Source organism: Strix aluco, chromosome 1, assembly GCF_031877795.1.
Source record: "Strix aluco isolate bStrAlu1 chromosome 1, bStrAlu1.hap1, whole genome shotgun sequence".
In the NCBI taxonomy this organism is placed as follows: domain Eukaryota; kingdom Metazoa; phylum Chordata; class Aves; order Strigiformes; family Strigidae; genus Strix; species Strix aluco.
In genome coordinates, this window is record NC_133931.1 from 36,940,569 (window position 1) to 36,960,850 (window position 20,282).

The window sequence follows — 20,282 nt, forward strand, 5'->3', positions numbered from 1 at the left end:
TCATTGGCATGACACAGCTCTTTTTCTGTGAAAATGAGCTCTTTTTCCACTTAGTTGTTGATTTACTTAAGTGTTTGCTTCTGAACTGGCTAAAAAAAATGCTAGGACCCACCTGTTTCCTGGTCTCTCCAAGTCCAGAAGCTTTAGGACAGATTTGCCATCCATATCTGGAGGTGTGTCAAGTCCTGCTATATCCAGAATTGTTGGAGCAAGATCTATATTCAGAACTATCTGAGGCACTCTGCAAATCAACAGAAAAGGTCATAGTTGTCATGTGTTTGATATGTAAGTCTTCACATTCTCTTGGAAATAGAATGGTAATTAATGTTTATCAGGGGCTTTGAAGATGTAAAGCTCTACAGAAGTGCTAAATTCAGAAAATCCTCTTTGAAGTCTACACCTCAGAACAGCAGGCCAGTACCGCAGACTGTCATCACAAAGAAAAAACTAAGCCCAATAAAACAAGGCGGTGCAGTAGCCACATTACTCTTATGTCATTGACAATGAGGGCATGATGCCATCCATTCTGCTAAGCCAGAAGGTGAACAGTAAAGATGAGCACCTACTTTTTAAAAGCAAAGCCCAAAGCTTAACCCTACAGGACTATGCATTATACAATTTTCTCATCTCCATTATAACTTAATAACATGGAAAATGAAAGATGTGCCTCTTCATAAGACACATTGCTCTGCAATAGTAGCATATCCTTTATGAAATGAAACTAGACAGGGTGAAAATTACATGCTCTTAGAAACATTTTATAGTAGGTTCAACAGCTGTGCTAGAGACGTAAGAGAACGTACACTGATCCTGGCTCTACACTTGGACCACGAATAAAGAAAGGAACTCGAATATCAAAGTCATATGGCATTGACTTCCCCTTGACCAGTCCGAACTGCCCAATATGGTAACCATGGTCAGCAGTGTAAATAACGTAGGTATTCTCCAGCTCTCCCATCTCTGCAAGCATTTGGTATAACTGCAACACAGCATAGGAAAAACTCTGAATTAAATGTAGCAAAACATGTTTTGTGCATAATCATGTATAACCATCATTTTACTCCTTTAAGTTCACAGAATCATACATGATATCAATGAGGTTGTTGAAACAGACATTCTAGGGATGGACATTTTTACATGTCATCTTTACTGTGCTGCCAAAAAATTCAACTTACAAGTTAAATTTCACATTTGACATAGGGGAAAATTAAACAGGTCCAGAAAATTAAAAAGCAAAATATGGTACTACTAATGTACTTGCATTAGTATGTCCAAAAGTCATTGTGTACTCAAACACAGCTTGGGAAAAAAGTCTGCTACAGCTTTATGGCAAATGGTACTCAGATTTGATTTACTGTGTTAGTCTACAACTTTCTCATTCCTTACAGTTGTGGGCTTGGGAAAAGGCTGTAAATTTTTATTAAAGTTTAAAGAAATCTCTCTTGGGGAAGATATTTGGTCATGGTGCTTGATTTTTGAACAAAAAGTCATGCAAAGTACACCTAATAGTTCATGTATCATGTTACCTATAATTAGCTGTACACTGCATTGCCTAACTTCTGCAAACACTAGCAGACTGACACCTGAGTTGCTGAGATTTGTCAATTCCCAGATTTCAGTTGAAGGATGAACTGTGAAGGGAGTGTGTGAAATGAATAGAAGTTGTCATGTGCACACCTGTCTCTATCCATGTGGACATGCAGGTGATGCAACTTTGGTTAATACCAGGCTTTATATTAGGCCCAGTGACTTTTCCTTTTAAAAAAGATAATCAGTTTATTCAAGCAACAATTAAAAGAAGTGGACAAGGATCTTGGCACTATGTTGCAGAAAAGCAGAGTTCATTTCTACTGGGTATATGTGGAGTAATTCTTTGTAGTCCAAAGGCTTTCTCCAGGCTGTGGTTGGTGAAGGTAAAGAAGGAATTAACTTAATTTTGTTACCGACTAATAAGATTGTATTCGCAGTAGTTTCTTGAACTCACTCTTTCCATAGAGTCATCAACTGACATCAGGGTCTGAAGTCTTTTGCGCTGCAAGACGTTTGTAAACTCCATGTGGATAGGCAGCATGGGCCCCGTGTACTGCATGATCCAGTGCTTATCCATGTTTGGTGCATAGTTATAGCTGGGAGTGCTGGGAGGAAAAGAAAGGATCTGAAAAGTTGTGCAGCATTGCAAGCATTGGAGGAAGGTGGGAACGAGGAAGGTGGGAACTTCTCTAACACAGGAATAGCCAACAAAAAGTTAAATCACATATTCCATGTGGTAGCTGGTATTTCTAGTGTCAAATATCAATAAACATCACTTCAGTGGCTTCCGAGCTTCATTGGTTCATATATCACTTCCTCAACTTTTTTAACCACTTGCTTTCTGAGCTTTCTTTCAGGCTCAAAGACCACTACCAGATCCAGGTTAATATTTGGGATATGGCAAAACTATTTCTCAAAAGAATCTAACCATTAAAAATGCTTATCTGAATGAAGCATCCCATAAAGATAAGCAGAAAAATGAAGAAATTCAGAGATCAGTGATGAGTACTTCCCATAGTATTAAGGTAAATTGCCCTGATGCTTCCAGTGGGGAAATTACCTTTATATTAGCACAAGTTAAATGAAACTCACAAGAAAGATATTTTCCTGTGGGATAAAGAAATTTAGTAGTCAGTACTAAGTTAAAAACAGTAACACTAGTGTTACCAGCTTTTAAGATGTCCCAAGGAGCGAAAGCACTGACGTTTTACCCCTTCCCATCACTAAAGGTGAGTGCAGGCATTGACAGGACCCTGACTGCAATCCCTCTGGGGCTGGTTGCCTGGTGCAGGGTCAGCTCTGATAGGAAGCTATGTTGTTGCCTTGAAGGAGAGAGCTGCGAAAGTGCTGCAGCCAGTGCTGTTGACTCCAGACTCATGTTCAATCTCCACCACTTGTCCTTGGTCATCATCTGAGCCAGACACCAGTGACGCCTGTGGTAGACGTGCAAATTCCACCCATATGAAAACAACATTTATTTATACACTAAATACTATTGAGGTGTTATTTTTTCAGTGTGAATGCAAAGCACAGTGAATTACCAGCATAACATGAACTATGACAACAATATTGAACTAATACTGCTATCGATACGAGTACTAAGAAAAAGTATGGCACAGAGTCCTACTAAAGCAAAGAATGATGCATTAGGAGTTTGCACAAACATCAGAGGAAAGATTTAAGAGAGATGTTCTATCCACAGACAGTGAAATTTTGAAAGATATTGTATAAGAAACAAGAACATGTTAACAAATAATCACCTCTGAAGGAGAGGTACTGAAAAAATACAGCAAGTAAACTTGTTGTACAAATATGCATGGTACAAAAGCTATCCATCAATCCTGTTTTTATGCCTAACGTGTATGATAACTAAAAGGTGAAGAGAAACCAAACAAAATCCATGTCCCATAATGGTTTCACCTATGTATGAGCAGTTTTCGTCTCTATCACTTGCAGAATCTAGACTTTGTCATCTTGATGAAGTTCTTTGGGTTTTATTTTTCACGGTTTCTAATACACTGCAGAACATGATACATGTATTGCAGCATTACCTTTGAAAAATACATGTAAATAGAAAATGAAAAAATGCTGTTGTATGATTGGATTAGTTTGATTCCTATGGTTTTCTTTTCAGTTTGTAACAAAAATGCAATTCAATATTAATTTGCTGTTTAGATACTGATGTTTTTAATATGTGCATTACCCAAAGGTACATTTTCCCCACAGAAATGTTTATGTGTATTTGTCCTTTTGTCCTTTTGTAAGAGGTAGTACTGAACAATATCAGAACATTGTATACCAATAACTTAAAGTTACACCTTTGACCAGTCCTTCATTTAGCTTTCATTTTTCTTGACATGGCTGTATGTGACCAAAGAATGGTGAAAGCTGTTGATTTTACTGTATCGTCTATCATACGTATAACTTATAACTATATATTCTGAGGCTGAATAGACAACATAATAGACTGATAGTCAACTGCAAGAAATTAATGGAGTCCACATTTTAATCTGAGACCATTTTTGAGAATTTAGGTAGAATTTGAGAAGTACGTATGTCTCTAGTACCTACAGCTAGTTTTGACTAACCTACGTAACCATTAGCATCAAGGGAAAACAGAAGTGAGACAATAATATCACAGGATTTGTGAACCTTTGATTGAGATTTGGAAGTATGGAAAGGTTAGCTCCCTGCTAAGCAAAACTAAACAAACTAGAATTCCTCTTCTGATGGAAATTGTTTTATTTCAGGTTGAAAAGTCAAAATATTTGCCATTTCCCATGATTGAACTCTGATTTTTAAAAAGAATGTTTATACTACCACAAAATTAATGAAATTGAGCCCAGGAGTACAGCCCTCTAGGTTGTTCTATAGCCAGCAGCCCTAGCAGATGGAGCCCTAGACCCTGAAGAAGCAATTCTTAGGAGGTTTGGTCACCTATCAGGTATTAGGCACATTGACAGAAAAGAAGGATACTTCCAGTGCAAACTTTCCTCTGTTTCTTTGGAAGATTGTCAAACAAGATGTTTTCCCATGAAAGAGCTCAGTTTTGATTAATCAGCATTTTCCAGCAAAAGCCTACTTTTTTTTTTAGGGGACTCCTGAGTGTCCCTGCCATGGAGGGATGAGGTGGCCGTGAGCCGTACTCAGCCGGCAGCGCCGTGACAGCCTGCTGCTGTGCCAGGAAGGAGAGCCAGCTGCTGAAACAGGCTCAGGTCTCATGTTCCCAGGCCATTGTCAGAAGCCTTCTCCACATAATGGATAGTCTTTAAAAGCAGCACTCAAGGGTTTAGCAGGATGGTTAAAACCTTTCACAGACACTTTCTGAATGCATTTTGAATTTTCTGGGTGAGAAACTCAGTAGGCAGAGAGTGAGCAGAATTTTCCTCCCAGACAATTCAGGGAACAGGACCTTCTGTGAAATATCCACTGCCAGTGGCTGATGGGGAAATGTGAAATGGGGGTCTAAAGCGAGGAGAAAGGGTACTAGGGAAGAGACAGAAAGGAATCAAAAAACCCCACAACTTGTCTGTTGCACAACCCCACAATTGTACAACCCCTCTTTGTTGTGTCTTGCAGAAATCCACCAGAACGGCACTGCTTGCCAGACACAAGACCTGACATTGCCCTCAGATCTGTCTATGTTTTTTTTGGGTAAAAAATCCCCAAACAAATGCAACAGAGGTGAATTCTGGGGAGAATATTGCTGATTTCTGAACACCTTTCCAAGTAGACAGATGTCTTCCCTGTCAGTGATAACTCTTTCTCACAATAATTTTTCTTGAAGCAGTAGGAGATATTAACTAAATATTCAGCTGTTATAAGCCCCTGAAAGTCATCATGGCACAGTCTGTCACTGTTTGTATTCTTTCATTTTTTGGGAATGGCTTTGCTCTGTATTCACAAGTCCTGCTGTAAAGTAACACCAACATCTACATTTCCTTGATTCCTCTTAGCACTGGGAATATAAGACTGAAGAAACGTACCGTGTCTTCTATTACCTCTTCTCAGCCATGGAGGCTATCTTGTCTTGAGCATGTTTGTTGATCCATGATCAGCAGACAGTGCCAGGAACCTCATTATTTTCAGGTTGTCCATGACCTCTAAGTCTGGCAAGGAGCTATGCTCAACTGCCTGTCAGTCTTTGCTGGACTGCCCCTGAACAGCTCAGATCCTGCCCCAGAGTGCAGTAAGGAGCAGTTTCTTATTTCAAGGTCATTCTCGCTAGTTGATCACAAATAGCAAAGCACTTAAACTTCTGAATGTGTGCCCGGAGGCTGACTGCGAGTTCATTTTACATGTTACAAAAATAGATAACATGAAAAAGTGCTCCCCTTCATGTAGGTCTGTTCTAAAATGACCAGCAACATACTACATATATATTAAACCTGTAGAGAGGGTAAGGATTGAGAGAGCAAATGATTACTCTACTAAAAAGCTATAGTATTTGTCATTCTTATAAGCTATACTAGCTTGGACAAATCTAGATCGCTCAGTGGCTCACTTACAGTTGTCCAACACATACTGTGCAGAACTTACTACACAGAGACTTGTTGGTACTCCATAAGTCTGTTCTGTCACTGGGCAGGACACTGGAAGATGTCAGGTTCATAAAATTTCAAATTCATACCCCCAGTTTAACTAACAAAAAAATCCCAAATAAACAATAACAAACACTGAAGCCAGTCAGGCACATTTCCATACACACATTGTCAGAATGAGAACAATTATTTACCCTGAGATTTCGTAATCATTCATCTATGTGAATAAATTTACAGAGAAATCATCCGATTTTATGTGCACAATTGCAAAACCTGCAAAAGTAAAGCAGTATTAGCCATCTCTGGTTTTAGATTACAGTCTCCTCAAGAAAGGAATGACTCGTGAACTGGGTTCTGTTAGCAGCTAATGTCTCCGCATCAATGTGCATTGTTTGTATACGCTACATCATGGAAATTGCATTCACTGTCTATCACCTGTTAAAACTGCAACAGGAAAGCCCACAGTGGTGATAATAAAGTGTTCTATAGGTTATGGAAGGAGTAAATATCTATAAGCAGTAGTGCAATTTTCTCTTTAAAAAAAGATTCACCATGAAATCTATCATTTATTTACCTGCAAGCATTGGTGCAAATAGATACTTAAGGTTATGTTGAGAAGAAAGGAATTATATTAGCATCCAGCTTTGTGTCCTGAATCCAAAAGGCTTCAATAACCTTCAGTTACATGAACAATCAGCATTTCATATCACACACTTTAATTACTCTTACTGACAATGTATTTACTATATTTGTACCTTTAAATCTGAATTTCAAAATAATGCATCTTATTTGACTTCTAAGGTACCACAATAACTTTAAGTTAGACAAGAAATAAAAAGCTCAACAATCTAAAACAACAGATGCTCCTACTTGAGGACCTATTGAAATGGGGTCCTCCAATAGCAGATTGTTCAGAAATGAATTACTTCTACTAGCAACTGAACTGCTTTTTGTGTGATATTCAATGAAACAAATGGAATACAGCCCTTCTGCAAATCGTTATTACAAAAAGATATTTTACAGGTTAAGAAAAGAATGGGAGATTCAGCTTGGCTAATGCTGTTTACACAGTTGTGGTGTCTGTGTGGAAAAGAAATAAAGCAGAGTACAGCATGTTTTAAGAGCTCCCAGAATTCAGTGCAGCTTTAAATTAACATTTGTTTTCTAAAAATTTGATCTAAATATATACATGTCTGTTACAGATGGGTTAAAGTGGAAAGAAACAAACATATTTACAAACATTTGTTCAATTGCTCATACTAAAGATCTGCATTTGCCTCTATTTACAATGTCCCAATTCCCTCCTGTTTCTATTCAACAAAAGAAAATTATGTTCACAAAAATGCTGCCTAAAAATGTTGGTTTTGAATAATTCCATAAAGTTCTTAGGGGTTTTTATCCCAAAAGTGTTTGGCTAATCTTCTGTTTGGATTGGGAGTCTTCCAGTCAGTGAAAATAATACAGTACTTATATGCCCCAGGAACATTTTTGTTTCATAAAAATAAAAGTCAACAACATTTTAAAATAATATCTATGGAAAAATCATTGTGAAAAATGAATAGTTTTTGTACAGAATTAACACCTATATTATTCTTTGAAATATGATTAGCAAACATTGCATCAGTGGTCATGTTTCTTCAGAAAAAGTGTAAATAAACAATGGAAGCAAATCCTTTGTTTCCAGGGAAAGTAGACTTCCAGGCTTAGACACTGTTCTTGGAAAGCAGGAAGCGTAGGTTCTGGACAAAATGAAAATTCAGAAAAACATGACCAGTGGCATGGTCAATATTAAAGTGAAGTTGAATTTCACCATTCTGGGTCTAATTTCACTGCCTTTTAAAAGGGGAATCTTAAACCCAGGGATATCTATATATCTGGGGATGTGAGGTATGAAAGTTTCACTCCTGAAGTGTAACACAACTATATTTCTGAATAAAGAAGAAAAAAAAAGTTGTTACCCATTAAATGTAGCACCTTTTTATTTTAGGAAGAATAATTTGTTGCTGTTGCAGAAGATAATTGGGTAACTAAAATCTTACCACATTCCTGTATTACACTATTTCTTCTAGTTCTGTTTAAAGTCACACTTGCAATGATGTGTGTGGTGATTTTAATCATTTATCTCTAAGTCAGGAGTCTAAGCAGGCCTCAGGCCAGCAGTGATAAGACACAATGACATGTCAAGATTTATTACTGATGCAGATGTATGATCCCACACTAATGGGTAAGTGTCCACATTACAAGAAATACCGTCATAACTGGCAGATGTTTGAGACTCAGCCTCAGTGACTAGAGGCACCCTGAATGCAGTCATCTGACACCCCAAATTCACAGTTAAGACTGTTCTGGGAATCCAGAGGTGTAATAACATTGCTCTTCATGCTTCACTACTGCAAAGACACCGCTACTGCCAGACCCGGTCATTCAGCCTTTCATATCATCTACCTTTTCTCACATTACTTTGGGAAGCTTTCCAATCTCTTCCCAGATACCATTTCTAGTTGCTCCTTCTAAGATATTTATCCTGGCAAAAGAATTGCTTCCAGGTAATCATAAAATCTAGTTGTCAGTCCTACTGCCAGCCCAAGGATCTTTAACTCAGCACAGCCAGCAGTGTTTCAGATTTCCATTTTTTACATTCTTCAGTAAACCTGCCTCCCGCAGATTTTTGCTTCTAATGTTTGTTTACTTCACAGCTTATAAACAGCTTAGGTCTGATTCACAGTTCCCCTAAGGCTGGTTCCTACTGGAAGGTAAAGGGAAGTTAAAGTGCCAGAGGCCCTGAGCATAACTGAGAATTCAGGCTTTCATTAGAACATCCTTTGAGTCAGAGCTTTCCTCCTCAGCTGTCTGATGGAACAAGATTCCCCTGTAACGGCTGCCAGGGACACCTAGAGAGCCATCTCTTGTGTCATAACTTCATATTTAACAACATTTCCAAAGGTCTAGCAGCCTCACTCCCTGACAGATGATGTTCATTACCACAGCAAAGACCTATGTATTGCTTTCTTCTAGTACATCTTCTCCAGTCCCATTTTCTTCCACAGAAATAACTTCTGGGCATAGCTAGAGTACATGCATTAGTATGATTTATTTTCAGAAAACATATCACTCATTATGGTGATAGCAGCCAGCATAAACTTTCAGAAATATTTTTAGGTGTCAGAAATAAGACATATTTTAAGGAGAGGAGAGGTGGGAGAGTGGGAGGGAGAGTGGATGCTTAAAAACAATAGAGAGTGTCTGCTGATTGCAGTACAATGTAGTCTGTGTTTCATGTTAAACTGGAGCTAATGACAATTAACAAGGATCTCTTAAAATTAATGATTAAACAGTGAATGCATTATTACATTTCTTGTCCTTGTAAGACTTTTCATGCCACTCCAGCAGGCTGTTTGTGCTAAGGAGGACAGGACTGTAAGGTAATGATGGTATGTAATTTTTCTTTTTCTTTTTGGCTCTGATGGGTTTTTCATAAACCTTATGGACTTCGTTGCTGCATTCGATTTTCTTCTTTCCATGTTAAGTGGGGAAATGAGACCAACATACACTCACATTTGAGGGCAGAACTCTCCCTGAACTGGAGCATTTCCTGTCATAGTCACTCCCCTCTTCATATGTGCAAGTGGAAAACTTCTAAACAAACTTTTGGTTTTTAGGGTGTTTTGGTTTTTTGTTTTTTTTTTTTTTTTTAATGTATGAAGCGTGTATTTCAATCAAACGACAGGCACTTTACCAGCAAAGAAATGTCAGGTAATTTAAGGGTCTGCTTCAGCTGCTGTCCTTTTAAGCAAAACTTCCCCTCACATGTGGTTGACAGGCTATCTTAATCCTTGGTTTGTAGGTATAACCTTCCATCTCAGTTTGTAAAGCCAGCAAGCAGCTTTTGACCTGATTTCCCTTCTTTGTTGGAGGTAGGCGTTACAGTAACATGATATAGCAACTACATTTTTAAAAACAAAATCCAAGGTCAGATGGCTGTCACCCAAGGTCAGAAAGAAAGAGATTCAAATGGTGCTTGACCACCAAGGAAGAATACCTAAGGGTTAAATGTTCAAATTACACAAACCTTGGCAGGAGGGATTTTATTGTTCTTGTTCTGTGAAAACAGGGAGCACCAAATATTTCTGTGAGAACTGAACTTCTTATACATTTTAGAGCATGTTGCTAATATTTTTACTAGAGAAATCAGTTATTTGGAGGCCTCAGCCACCCAAATTGGCAGTTTATCTTCAATTTGTCTCATTTCTTAGTCTGCAGACTGAACTCTAACACATGCAGTCAGTGCAGTAAGAAAGACATAACAACCCAGCAAGGATCTCTTGAGGTCACTAGAGAAAAAACACTTTTCAAGAAGGTTGCCAAGAAATCAACAACACCAGAAGACAAGAAGAAGCACAGCTGAGTCTCATATTCTGGGCTATTTCACAAGTAGCCTAGCAGAGCAAGACCCCAGCAGTCCATGCAAAGGAAAATTAATTTACACAAGTACTCAAATGAAACTAAGCCTGCAAACAGATAACTAGGATATTCGCTTGATCTTTGCAGGTGACATGCAACATATATAAGGTGGAAAGATGGTTAAAATTTTGGAGACTGACTCATTGGTTTTAGCAACACAAGTTAGAAAGCAAGTAGGCTGAAAACACCAAGCAGTAGTAAGTGTCAGGAGCATGATAAACCAGTGCAAGTTCCTACAAGCACTCTTTTATCAGAAGACAGTGAGCATGGAGCCTAAAATGAGTTGATTTGACCTGGGGAGAGGTAGGGTGAGATACAATGATTCAGTGCTTTTCTTCCAGACACGGTCCCCACAGCTAAGCGGAAACAGTTTGAATCCTCCCCTCCTGTATGATGGATAGTCCCCCAGCAAACAGGATGGCTTGCCTGAGGCCAGGCAATCTGTGCCACTAAATGGGAAGCAATCTGTTGAACAGAGTGAGAACAAATAGATAGAACTCTCTTGCTATGAAAAGGGGTGATTGAAAGAAGACAAGGGAGAGGTCCATTTAGTTTGATGTAGTGACTATTCATTATTCCTCACAGGAAGGGAAGTAGGGGACACCACTGGCATGAGCAAGCTCCAGGTTTAGAAGGAAAGAAAAGGTAGTCCTTTGTCCCCGATGCATGGGGTGACACTGTGGAACTTGTTGCCACAAGATGATGGGGCTGCCAGCATGGTTCAGAAAGTGATCAGACTGATGCAGAGAGAATGGGGCACAGTGGCCTGGGTGCTTCACCTAAACTGGTGATTTTCAGAAGCTGAAAAAAGAGGGAAAAAGAATTTATCTTGGGTTTTGTGGTTTTTTTTCCCCCCTCTAGGCGTTCCTTGTTGCTTTCTGCTGGAGCGCATAATTCAGGACGCTGAGTTAGAAAATTCATACAACCCAGTATGACAGGTTTTATGTGTTCATGTCTATCTTATTTTACCTTTAGGACATGAAAACGTGATAATAATTCTTCAGGATGATTACTTGAGAACCAATTTCAATACAAACTAAAATATCAATTCCTTATACAGGTAGAAATTACCCTGAATATCTAAATAACTATGAAACATTGTTGACTGGTTTGTATCACTTGCAAGTCTAGTCTCAGAAATGTGGGATTGTTGAAAATATAGCATAAGAAATATATAGTTAAGAATGTAAGGTCAGGGAAGGTATCTAGAAAGTAGCAGCCAATAAGAGCCAATAAGAGGATAAAAAAATACAAACTAACAAATATTTAACTATGTGCCATGAACAGCAAATCTTTTTCTGGCCCCAACTAGTCATCAGTTTATGCATGCAGTTTATGCGGTAACTGCTACTCCTTCCAGTTTTAAGGTAGTTAATGTAACTACAGAAAATATCTCTGCATGTGAGCTACTGCAGAGTTTCCAAAACGCAGTTTGTAAACCAGTGAGCTTTCCACTGTGGGATGAAGCTGATTCCTCCTTGTTTTCAGAAGCCAAATCAATGTACAATCTAGCTAAAATAATTCATTAAGTTTTCTTCTGCATGGAAAGAGGTGCAAAGACATTGTTTGAGCACAAATGGAAAGAGTGGTCTACACGCCCATGGTAAAGACAAGGGCAATGAAAAGATTCAATAACACTTCACTATGAGGAAAAGTACCCAGAATATTCAAGGTATAAAGCAAGATGTGGAATCCAGGACTATCATCAGATTTTTAATTGGCTTCAGTCCTAGAAACAAAGTGAAGGGTTCTTTTTTTAGTTATAGCGTAATCAAGAAAAAAGATTAAGCATGTTATTTAAAAATGCAGTCTAATAGGATATTTTGGGAATCTGCCAGTATCTAGTCTATAAACAAATCTGGTGCACTCAAAACCTACCAAAGGCTGTTTTTACTCTCACTGCATTCAGTTAGTTAGAGCCCAGGAAGCACATATCTTAGAGCAAGACGAAGGAAGTAATATCTTTCCAACAGATCCTGACCTGTGTCTACATATTTTCAGGGTATTGTAAGAAGCTGCCCTTGCAAAACCAAATACTGACCTTTTAATCTCCCACAACTTCCCAGGAGGAAAAGAGCTTCTCTCTGTTTTAATAATGGTCAGAGCTGTCACTCTCCTCCCAGAAAGGAGCTAGCATGGCAAAAGAAACAAGCAAACATTCACCACTTACTGTGGGTTTCTTGTATTTGAATTCTCTATCCCTACAATGTCTCCGTAAACAAATACCTCACAAGAAGCAGATACAAGGAGTGGGTCTGACAGGGTGTGATTTTGACTTACATATGCTGTGAAGCGTTGGGGTAGAGCTCTGAGAACTGTGGTGCCGAATCCTCGGGGCCATGGGGCGCAGCGTGGCTGATGACCATCATTATGGGCCTATGGGGATATATCCTCTTAGACATTCTGAAGTAATTAATGCTCTCATTAGTGATTAGGTCTGTGAAGTAGTCCTGGAACATACGATTAACACAAAGCAAAAGTTACAAAGTGCATGATTAATTAGATCACATACTATCATGTTATTATGTTATTTTCAAGTCCTCATTAAAGCTCAGATCAGGAAGTAAAAACATACCATCAAAGAGCTGTATGATTTGAGGGAGCATAGGGGAAACTGAGCAGTAATTACTTTCTTAAACAGGCGATGCCACATAAAATGAGACAGTATTTTGCAAATCAGATACAAGAGAAGGCATTAAGTAAATATGATTACTAGATTTTGTAATATAATGCTAAGTAACATTTAAAATGACAGACTACACTGACAAATATATGTTTCTTGAATTTCACTGATAAAACACTTTCACAAGGTAATGGCTCCTAACTGCAAGAGATCATTGACTCTTATGTTGGTTTCCTGTTTACATAAATATTTCTTGCATCCTCTTTGTTCAGAGTATACTTTTACATATGTACAAAGTGGAAGAAAGCTACAACAGGCAACAGATCACAAAAACCTTTATCAAAGAAATTGCAAATGTGAATGCAGGGAGCAGTTGAATTCCTGCAGGCTCTGTTCATTTAATTGTGCAACTTTAAGCAGTGCAGCTGCTGAGATTAAGGTTGTGACTCACTAATAAACTGGCTTAACCCACAGCCAAGGTGGCAACTGGAAGCCTACAAGGGGAAGGGAGGAAATGGAACTAAGAAAAAAAGATGAAAACTTAAATTAAACCACCTGCCACCTTGGAGTATTCACTGTTGGCCTGGAGGTCTAGTGTGAGCTTCATTGAGAAAGTGCTGAGACAATGTTTGTAATTTCAAGCACTTCTAGGCATGACTAATCATATGTTGTGGATTCAAGGCCCCGAACAGCTGCAAAAGCAGAGCCTGAGGGACAAGGTCTGTGTCGCATGTCCATGCTAGGACAAGTCAACCAGCTGTGACCTCCTCGCTTGCCTGCTCCCTGTCCCCCCTGCCCCTTCCCCTCTCCTGTAGCACACTAGGAGTACATTCGGTATCTCTGGCTGCTACAGTCCCTTCAAGGATGTGGAAGACACAGCGAGTGACCTTTTGGTTTCCAAAACAGGTAATGAGCACGAGGCACCAGGGTTATGATAATTTCTGGGTTTGTGGTCTGTTCAAGTTAAAGGCCTGTATGACTGCTCTCCCAAAGCATCCATTCCCCTCCTATTTCCCTATTTATTCTAGCTACATACGCAGGGTGTGTAAGGAATGTATAACTAACCTATATTCTTTATTTTCTTTATTTTTACTCTATAAAAATATATAATCAGTATCATGTAATTTCTACGGGTGGGGAAATCAGAAACAGGCATAGTGAGCTTCCAATAAAATCTCATTACATGGGTCAGAAACCACAGCTGCAACATCTGTATCATCTTCCGTGAGCTACATTCTGAGGAAATTCCAGATTGCTTTCTGCAGGCTGGAAAGTCTGCGATCTATGCTCCTTAGCTTTTCTGAGAAACTTCACGGCAGTGGGCAGGTCACCTTGGCATACTTTCCAAACTTTGTCAAGAGCACAAACAAGCTCTGAAGTTTTCCAACGCCCGTGTTCTCGCGCTTATCTCTTCTCGTAGTCATATCCGGAGTCTGACACCACAGGCGCACAGCCTTTTTTGCTGTGCACTGCATAATGGAAAAAAGCCTTAACTAAGGTTTCTTATGTGGGTAATAACTGACAACAGTCAGCTAACTTGAAAGTTCAGTAGTGCAAGGGCCACAATTATTTTGGGGAAAGGCCTTTAGTTACTATTTGCTTCTGCCACAGAATCATCCCTTTCCAGTAGAGAGAGGGAGGGAGGGATAGAGCAAGAAATCACCAGGCGGCACTGAAGAGCCCTTGGATACTTTCTTCTGTTGGGCAATATTCTAACGTAGAAATTGATCTGCAATGCCCTGGAGAGAAAATGACACCTCAATTTCTTGGTTGTAGTTGGTTAATTAATTAATTATCTGGTTAATTAATTATCTGAAAGTTATTTTTATATGGATTAATGATGCGGAATTTATATATCTGGAAAATACCTTTGCATAATCAAATCCATGCTTCTCTTTGTTACCATTGCGAGAAATGGTGTAATTATAGAAGCGAGAGTTCTTCACTAATCCAACCCACTCTCTCCACCCGGGAGGGATGTAGCTGCCATTGTATTCATTGAGGTATTTCCCAAAAAAAGCTGTGAAGGTAAAAAAAAAAAAAAAGAACACACACACACACACATGAGGCTTTGCAATCCAAGTCTTTTAGTCAGAGTCAAAAGCATGCATGAATGAAGATAAAATGTGTTAGAATGGGTCAGAGTTGCTTATCAAAAATCCTTTTATACCTTAGAGGGTTTTGAAATTAAAATAAGTTATTTCCAGAGTTTTTATGAGAGCTGAAGACCTTTGTGACTTTAGGTTTTCTTCTTAATCTTTTGGAATCTAGTGCTCATGTGAAATATTTTCAGGTTTTTTTTAGAATGAGTATGTTTCTCTTGGTTTCCACTTGAAAATGGAATAAGAACTCAGTGCCCAGAGGAAACATCTGAGAAGCACCCTGTGATTTTAAGCAGGTCCTGTGATGTTTTTGAGCCTAGCTTCTGGTTTTTGAAAGTTTGAGCCTGGCAACCTGGCTATGTTTGCTGGTTTGATAAAAGGTCTGGGAAGTCCAGATCTCCACACCGCTGGGCCATGTTTGGTAGAACAAGAAGCAATCCCCACCCTGATTTGCTGCCACAGCTTCTCTAAGGCAAAACTAATGAAGAGACAAAGACTTGGAAGTCAAGTATCTCCACCTGGCCTGCCAAACTAAGTGTATATTTTTCCATTGGCTCCAGGTGACAAGTCAGAACCCACTCAGACTGAAACTTTCAGCCTTTGTCGTCAGGCCCAGGGGGGTTTGCAGGTACTCCTGCCAATTCCTCTGGAAGGAAGTAAAAAGAAAAGCAATCTTACCATGCAGTGGGCTCCCAGCTATCTGGGAGTTGTGAAACACTTATAGCAAAGATACATAGACACCAAAAGCCAGCCAATGGGCCTTGGGAAGGAGGATTAACACTGGCATGTCGCCCTGGTAAATGCAGCCACATTGCTTCTAGGGACAGATGGGTATGGAAGCTCTTTAGCTGCTTGTATGTGGTCATTGGCCTGGATAAAAAAGTCAGTTTGGAAGGCTCTGCCCTGCTTTTCTACTGCCTGTGAAGTGTGGTGACAAAACACCTGACTGGGTCTGAAACTTGTGGTTTTAGGGATTTATTAGCTTCAGCTCAGTCCCAGCAAGTTACTAGGGTGTCTGAGTAACTTCACTGTTTGCATTTTTAATTTTCTTGAGGTTTACAAGCCCCTGGAGGGTCACCTGTGCCAGCGGTTCTGTCATCCGTGTCCCCAGCAGTCAATACAGTGGTAGTCCCAGTGCTCACAAAATAAGACACCCCTGAAGAGGAAGGAATGACAGAGACCTCTCCCTTCCCAGGGACAGAGCTCTTCTGGGCGGTAGCTGCCCACCTCACTGCATCCTCACGATGCATGGCCCTGGCTTGGCCAGCCAGGCCTGCCTACAGAGAGCTGCTGCCCAGCAACACTTCCTGGGCTGGGCTTTGGGACAGAAGCCAAACTCCTGTACTTGTTTTCTACTAGGAAATGAAGTCACATTAGAAAACCTCACATTCAACCTAGACACATTCAATCTAACCAAAAAAGCACATTTGTGTAAGGGCTTAAGTAATTCAGATCTGTTTGATGTGTGCATGGTGAACTTCTTGGGAAAACTGGTGGAAAAATCAAAATGTTTATAATTAAGACTTGCCTGAGGCAACAGAAAAATAGTGCAATCAAATCATATAACTGCCAAATGTCACTAACCAGAGATTACAGTCATATATGATACTTTCCTATACCATGTGGAATGTGACATATAAACAAGTCCTACAGACACTAGACCAGGCTTCCAACTCTTCCTCCCACAGCTGTCGAGAAAGCAACCCAGCCTTTCTCCTTTTTTCTCCTGAGGCCAACCAGAAGTCAAGAAGCTTGATGTGAAGAGGGTGACTGTGGGGAGCAAAGACGTGCCCAGCACTATTGCCTCCTGGAATGGAAACCATACCTTTCCTCTAAGGCAGCCAAACTGGATTAAACTCTCAGAGAGTCAGGTGTCCAGGGAAAGTGTAAGGGTAAAGACTGAAATACTGTGGGAAGGAAAGCCAAGGAAAAAGTAGAAGAGGAAGAGAATTCAGAGAGAGACAACAGTGAAGATAAGTATGGGAGAGTGATGTGACCGAGAGAGAGGAAGTATTACCAATCCAAGCAAAATCAAGGACAGTCTGTGGTTATAGGGGAGATTTGATGTCAGCCCTCCTGAATACCACCCCAGATCCATCAGCAGCTACTGAGTGACCTTGGGGAATGTCCTCGTGTTGTGCTCATCTGTAAAGGACTGCTGCCAGCCTGCCTCCCACAAAGATCAGAGGCTTTTAAGCTATGAAGTGGAAGTTATGGCAATTTATCATGTAGGATGGTTTGATAGCCCCACCTATAATTAAGATTAACTAATACTGAGAGCTGAACTCTGCTATTTATGGTGTTGCCAAACTTCAATCATTAGTGATGATAGTTTCCATGCTATCTGACTCAGGCTGCATTTTGCTCTATGGAACATTTTAGCCAAACAGCTCGTCAATTTCCAAGAAAAAGGCTAGGGAAAAATAAATGGGTTTGCCCATTTGAAAAATCATTGGCAAGCTTTTCTCTAAGAAGTTCTAGTGTCTGTAGGTTTTGATGTAGTGCCTTGGTAAATAACAGAGGTGACTATGAAAATGTGTCTCAAAATGGCCAAACTCTGAAAAACTGTAGCAGAGAGATGATCAGGAAAGAGTTACTGCAGCTTCTAAGTTTAATGTAACCATAGAGTGTTCGTTTATGGACCTGAGAAAGTCCCCACAGTTTCAGTTTTGGCACTAAAACAGTCAGTTCCTTTCTCTCCTTTTTGATATTCAGGCATTACCTGAGAGAAAGCCACCAGCACAAAATGTAGAGATGAAACTATCTGGGTCATAAGGATGAGAAAAGATAAACTGAACTTAGAAGAGGAAAGGGAGGCTTGGAGCTGATGGTGGCCAATTCATCTTGGAATTTCCTTGCTTTAGATTACTTAATTTTCTAACTTTAATAATGTTTTTTTAGCACCCCCATTGGCCCCGTGAACCCCATATTTTGGTGCATGTTATGAGACTGGATTGACAGCTTGAACCATTCACCTTTGTGTTGGCAATGATTTAGTATTTATCATAAAAATAATCTCAGAGCTGTCAAGTTTTAAGCAGCTCCTTGAGTGACAGTTTGCAGAAATAAATGTTTCCCCCTGTTGTAGAATAAAGCATTTCCCATATCAAATGTATAGCAAAGCCCTGAATAATGGTAGAAGCAGCGGTAGCTGTGATAATGGATCACATTTGCCAAATTGCTTTAACCAAGAGTGGTTTGTTGGTCAAAAGCTCAGGAGGATAGGAATAATTAGACAGATGAAGGGAAAAACCAGGTTTTTACTGAAACACAAGAGTTCAGTCCTTTCACCATGGGGTTTTCTGAGTACCACTGAGTATAGGATAGTGCAAGTGAGTCAGAGCTAGAGCCTAGCACCAGCAGTTACTGTCTGGCTCCTCACACTCTGAATGAAGGCAGGTCCAGAGTAAAAGAAAAGCACAGTATTGTCCATGGGGCCAAATAATAATCAGCAAGTAATCATGATGGGTGTCCTAGTTGCTTTTTGTTAACCAGAGGATTGTAAACAGTTAAAGCATTATGGAATATGTCATGGAACTGGCCAGGAGCTGACACTGTGATGTGCAAATGTTCTTGCTGTATCTTCACATGCTTGGCTTGTAGAGTCAATCCACATTCTCAGTTTAGCTATAGCCCAACACTTGCTGAATTTCCCAAGTCTGAGTACTGACTGGAAATGCTCAGCTTTAGGAGCTGCTTCTATACAACAGTTACAGAGTTTCTGCTTGTAATTAATAAAATGGAGATTATGACTCAATGGGTAAAAGCCTCATTAAAACATAATGCCATTTCAAGGGACATCTTTTCATTATTGTGTGTAACAGCCCTCACAGGGATAACAGGAAAGATAAATGCCGATTTTAGCATTTTAATAAGACAGTTTTTATCTGCATTCTGACAGTTTTGCTAACTGTTCCCAGGACACATTGTTATTTTGTAATCACACGTAGAGTAGCTTAGTATATCAGAATAATTGTATTCTATGAGTATGTTCAATTTAGTTTATGCAAACAACAACACATGGCATGGTGAACAGCTATAAAGACATCTATGTGTCTCAGGAGTGGCTGCAGAATATACATGTTTGGTACCTAACTTGAATAGATGCCTTAATACAAGTTTTTGTTTTTCCTTTAGCAATTAGCTAATGATTCCTGAATTGAACTAAGAGATCCAGGGGGATGCAATGGGTGCAAGACAAGGAGAATTTGACCCAGGGGATCTCTGGAGTTTGAAGCCAGGATATTTATAGCTGAATGTAGTTCAAAATCTCATAATTCCCAGTACTTTTTTTCACAGTATTTTCTAAAAGCATTTATGACTAACGTTTACAGTATTACACAACAGAATTAGTCCCCTAACTCTTGTCAGCACTAGTGGATTAGCGTACAGGTGAATTGGGCTACATCTACAGGTGAGACATCTCTGCACTTCTGCAGATCAAAGGACTTATATTATGTTCTACACCCTTGTTATTTGTTGAGGCTTATGGGAATGTTTCCGATTTAAAACAAGCCCAAACTTTTAAAAAGGCATGCTACCGTAAGGTTTAGTCACCGTGACCCAGACAAGAGCTTTAAGTAGACAGCCCACTTCCTTTAACAAAGTCAGGAAACCATTTACAGGAGTTGCGAAGTACTGTTTATATGACATTTCAGGGCTGACACACAGTGATTCTGTGCTTCTGGGGACAGAGCCCAACAAAACTGCAACTTCCGGATTATTCCAGTAAATTCCCCCTTGCTTTATTCCCATTATGCAAGCAATAGATTTAAACCCAAGAAGTTTGATTTTTCCCTTCTGTTGAAAAATTACAGAGGATTAGTGTATCACGTCATTAAAGTGCAGAGAGCCAGTTCAATATGCCAGCACTGCCTAGGAAATGAAATAAGCACTGTCTCAAAAATGCAGTGAGGAAACTGAGGCACCAAGAGGTTAACCTTCAGCTAGACCTAAGTCACGCAGGAAGCCTGTGGCATTGCCAAGAATATTATTCAGATTTCACAGTTCCCAGTCTTGTAACTT

At 39.6% G+C, this 20,282-nt stretch overlaps 1 protein-coding gene across 1 annotated transcript in view; it reads right to left on the reverse strand.

Moving 5' to 3' along the window:
• Positions 1 to 20,282, reverse strand: part of SULF1 (sulfatase 1) — a 65,527-nt gene that overhangs the window by 32,429 nt on the left and 12,816 nt on the right. Inside the window, exons 3-7 of the mRNA XM_074847227.1 lie at positions 15,024 to 15,175; positions 12,813 to 12,982; positions 1,985 to 2,135; positions 804 to 979; positions 113 to 241 (exon numbers count right to left, since the gene is read on the reverse strand). Coding sequence (XP_074703328.1) covers positions 113 to 241; positions 804 to 979; positions 1,985 to 2,135; positions 12,813 to 12,982; positions 15,024 to 15,175 — 778 coding nt within the window. The remainder of the gene's footprint in view (positions 1 to 112; positions 242 to 803; positions 980 to 1,984; positions 2,136 to 12,812; positions 12,983 to 15,023; positions 15,176 to 20,282) is intronic.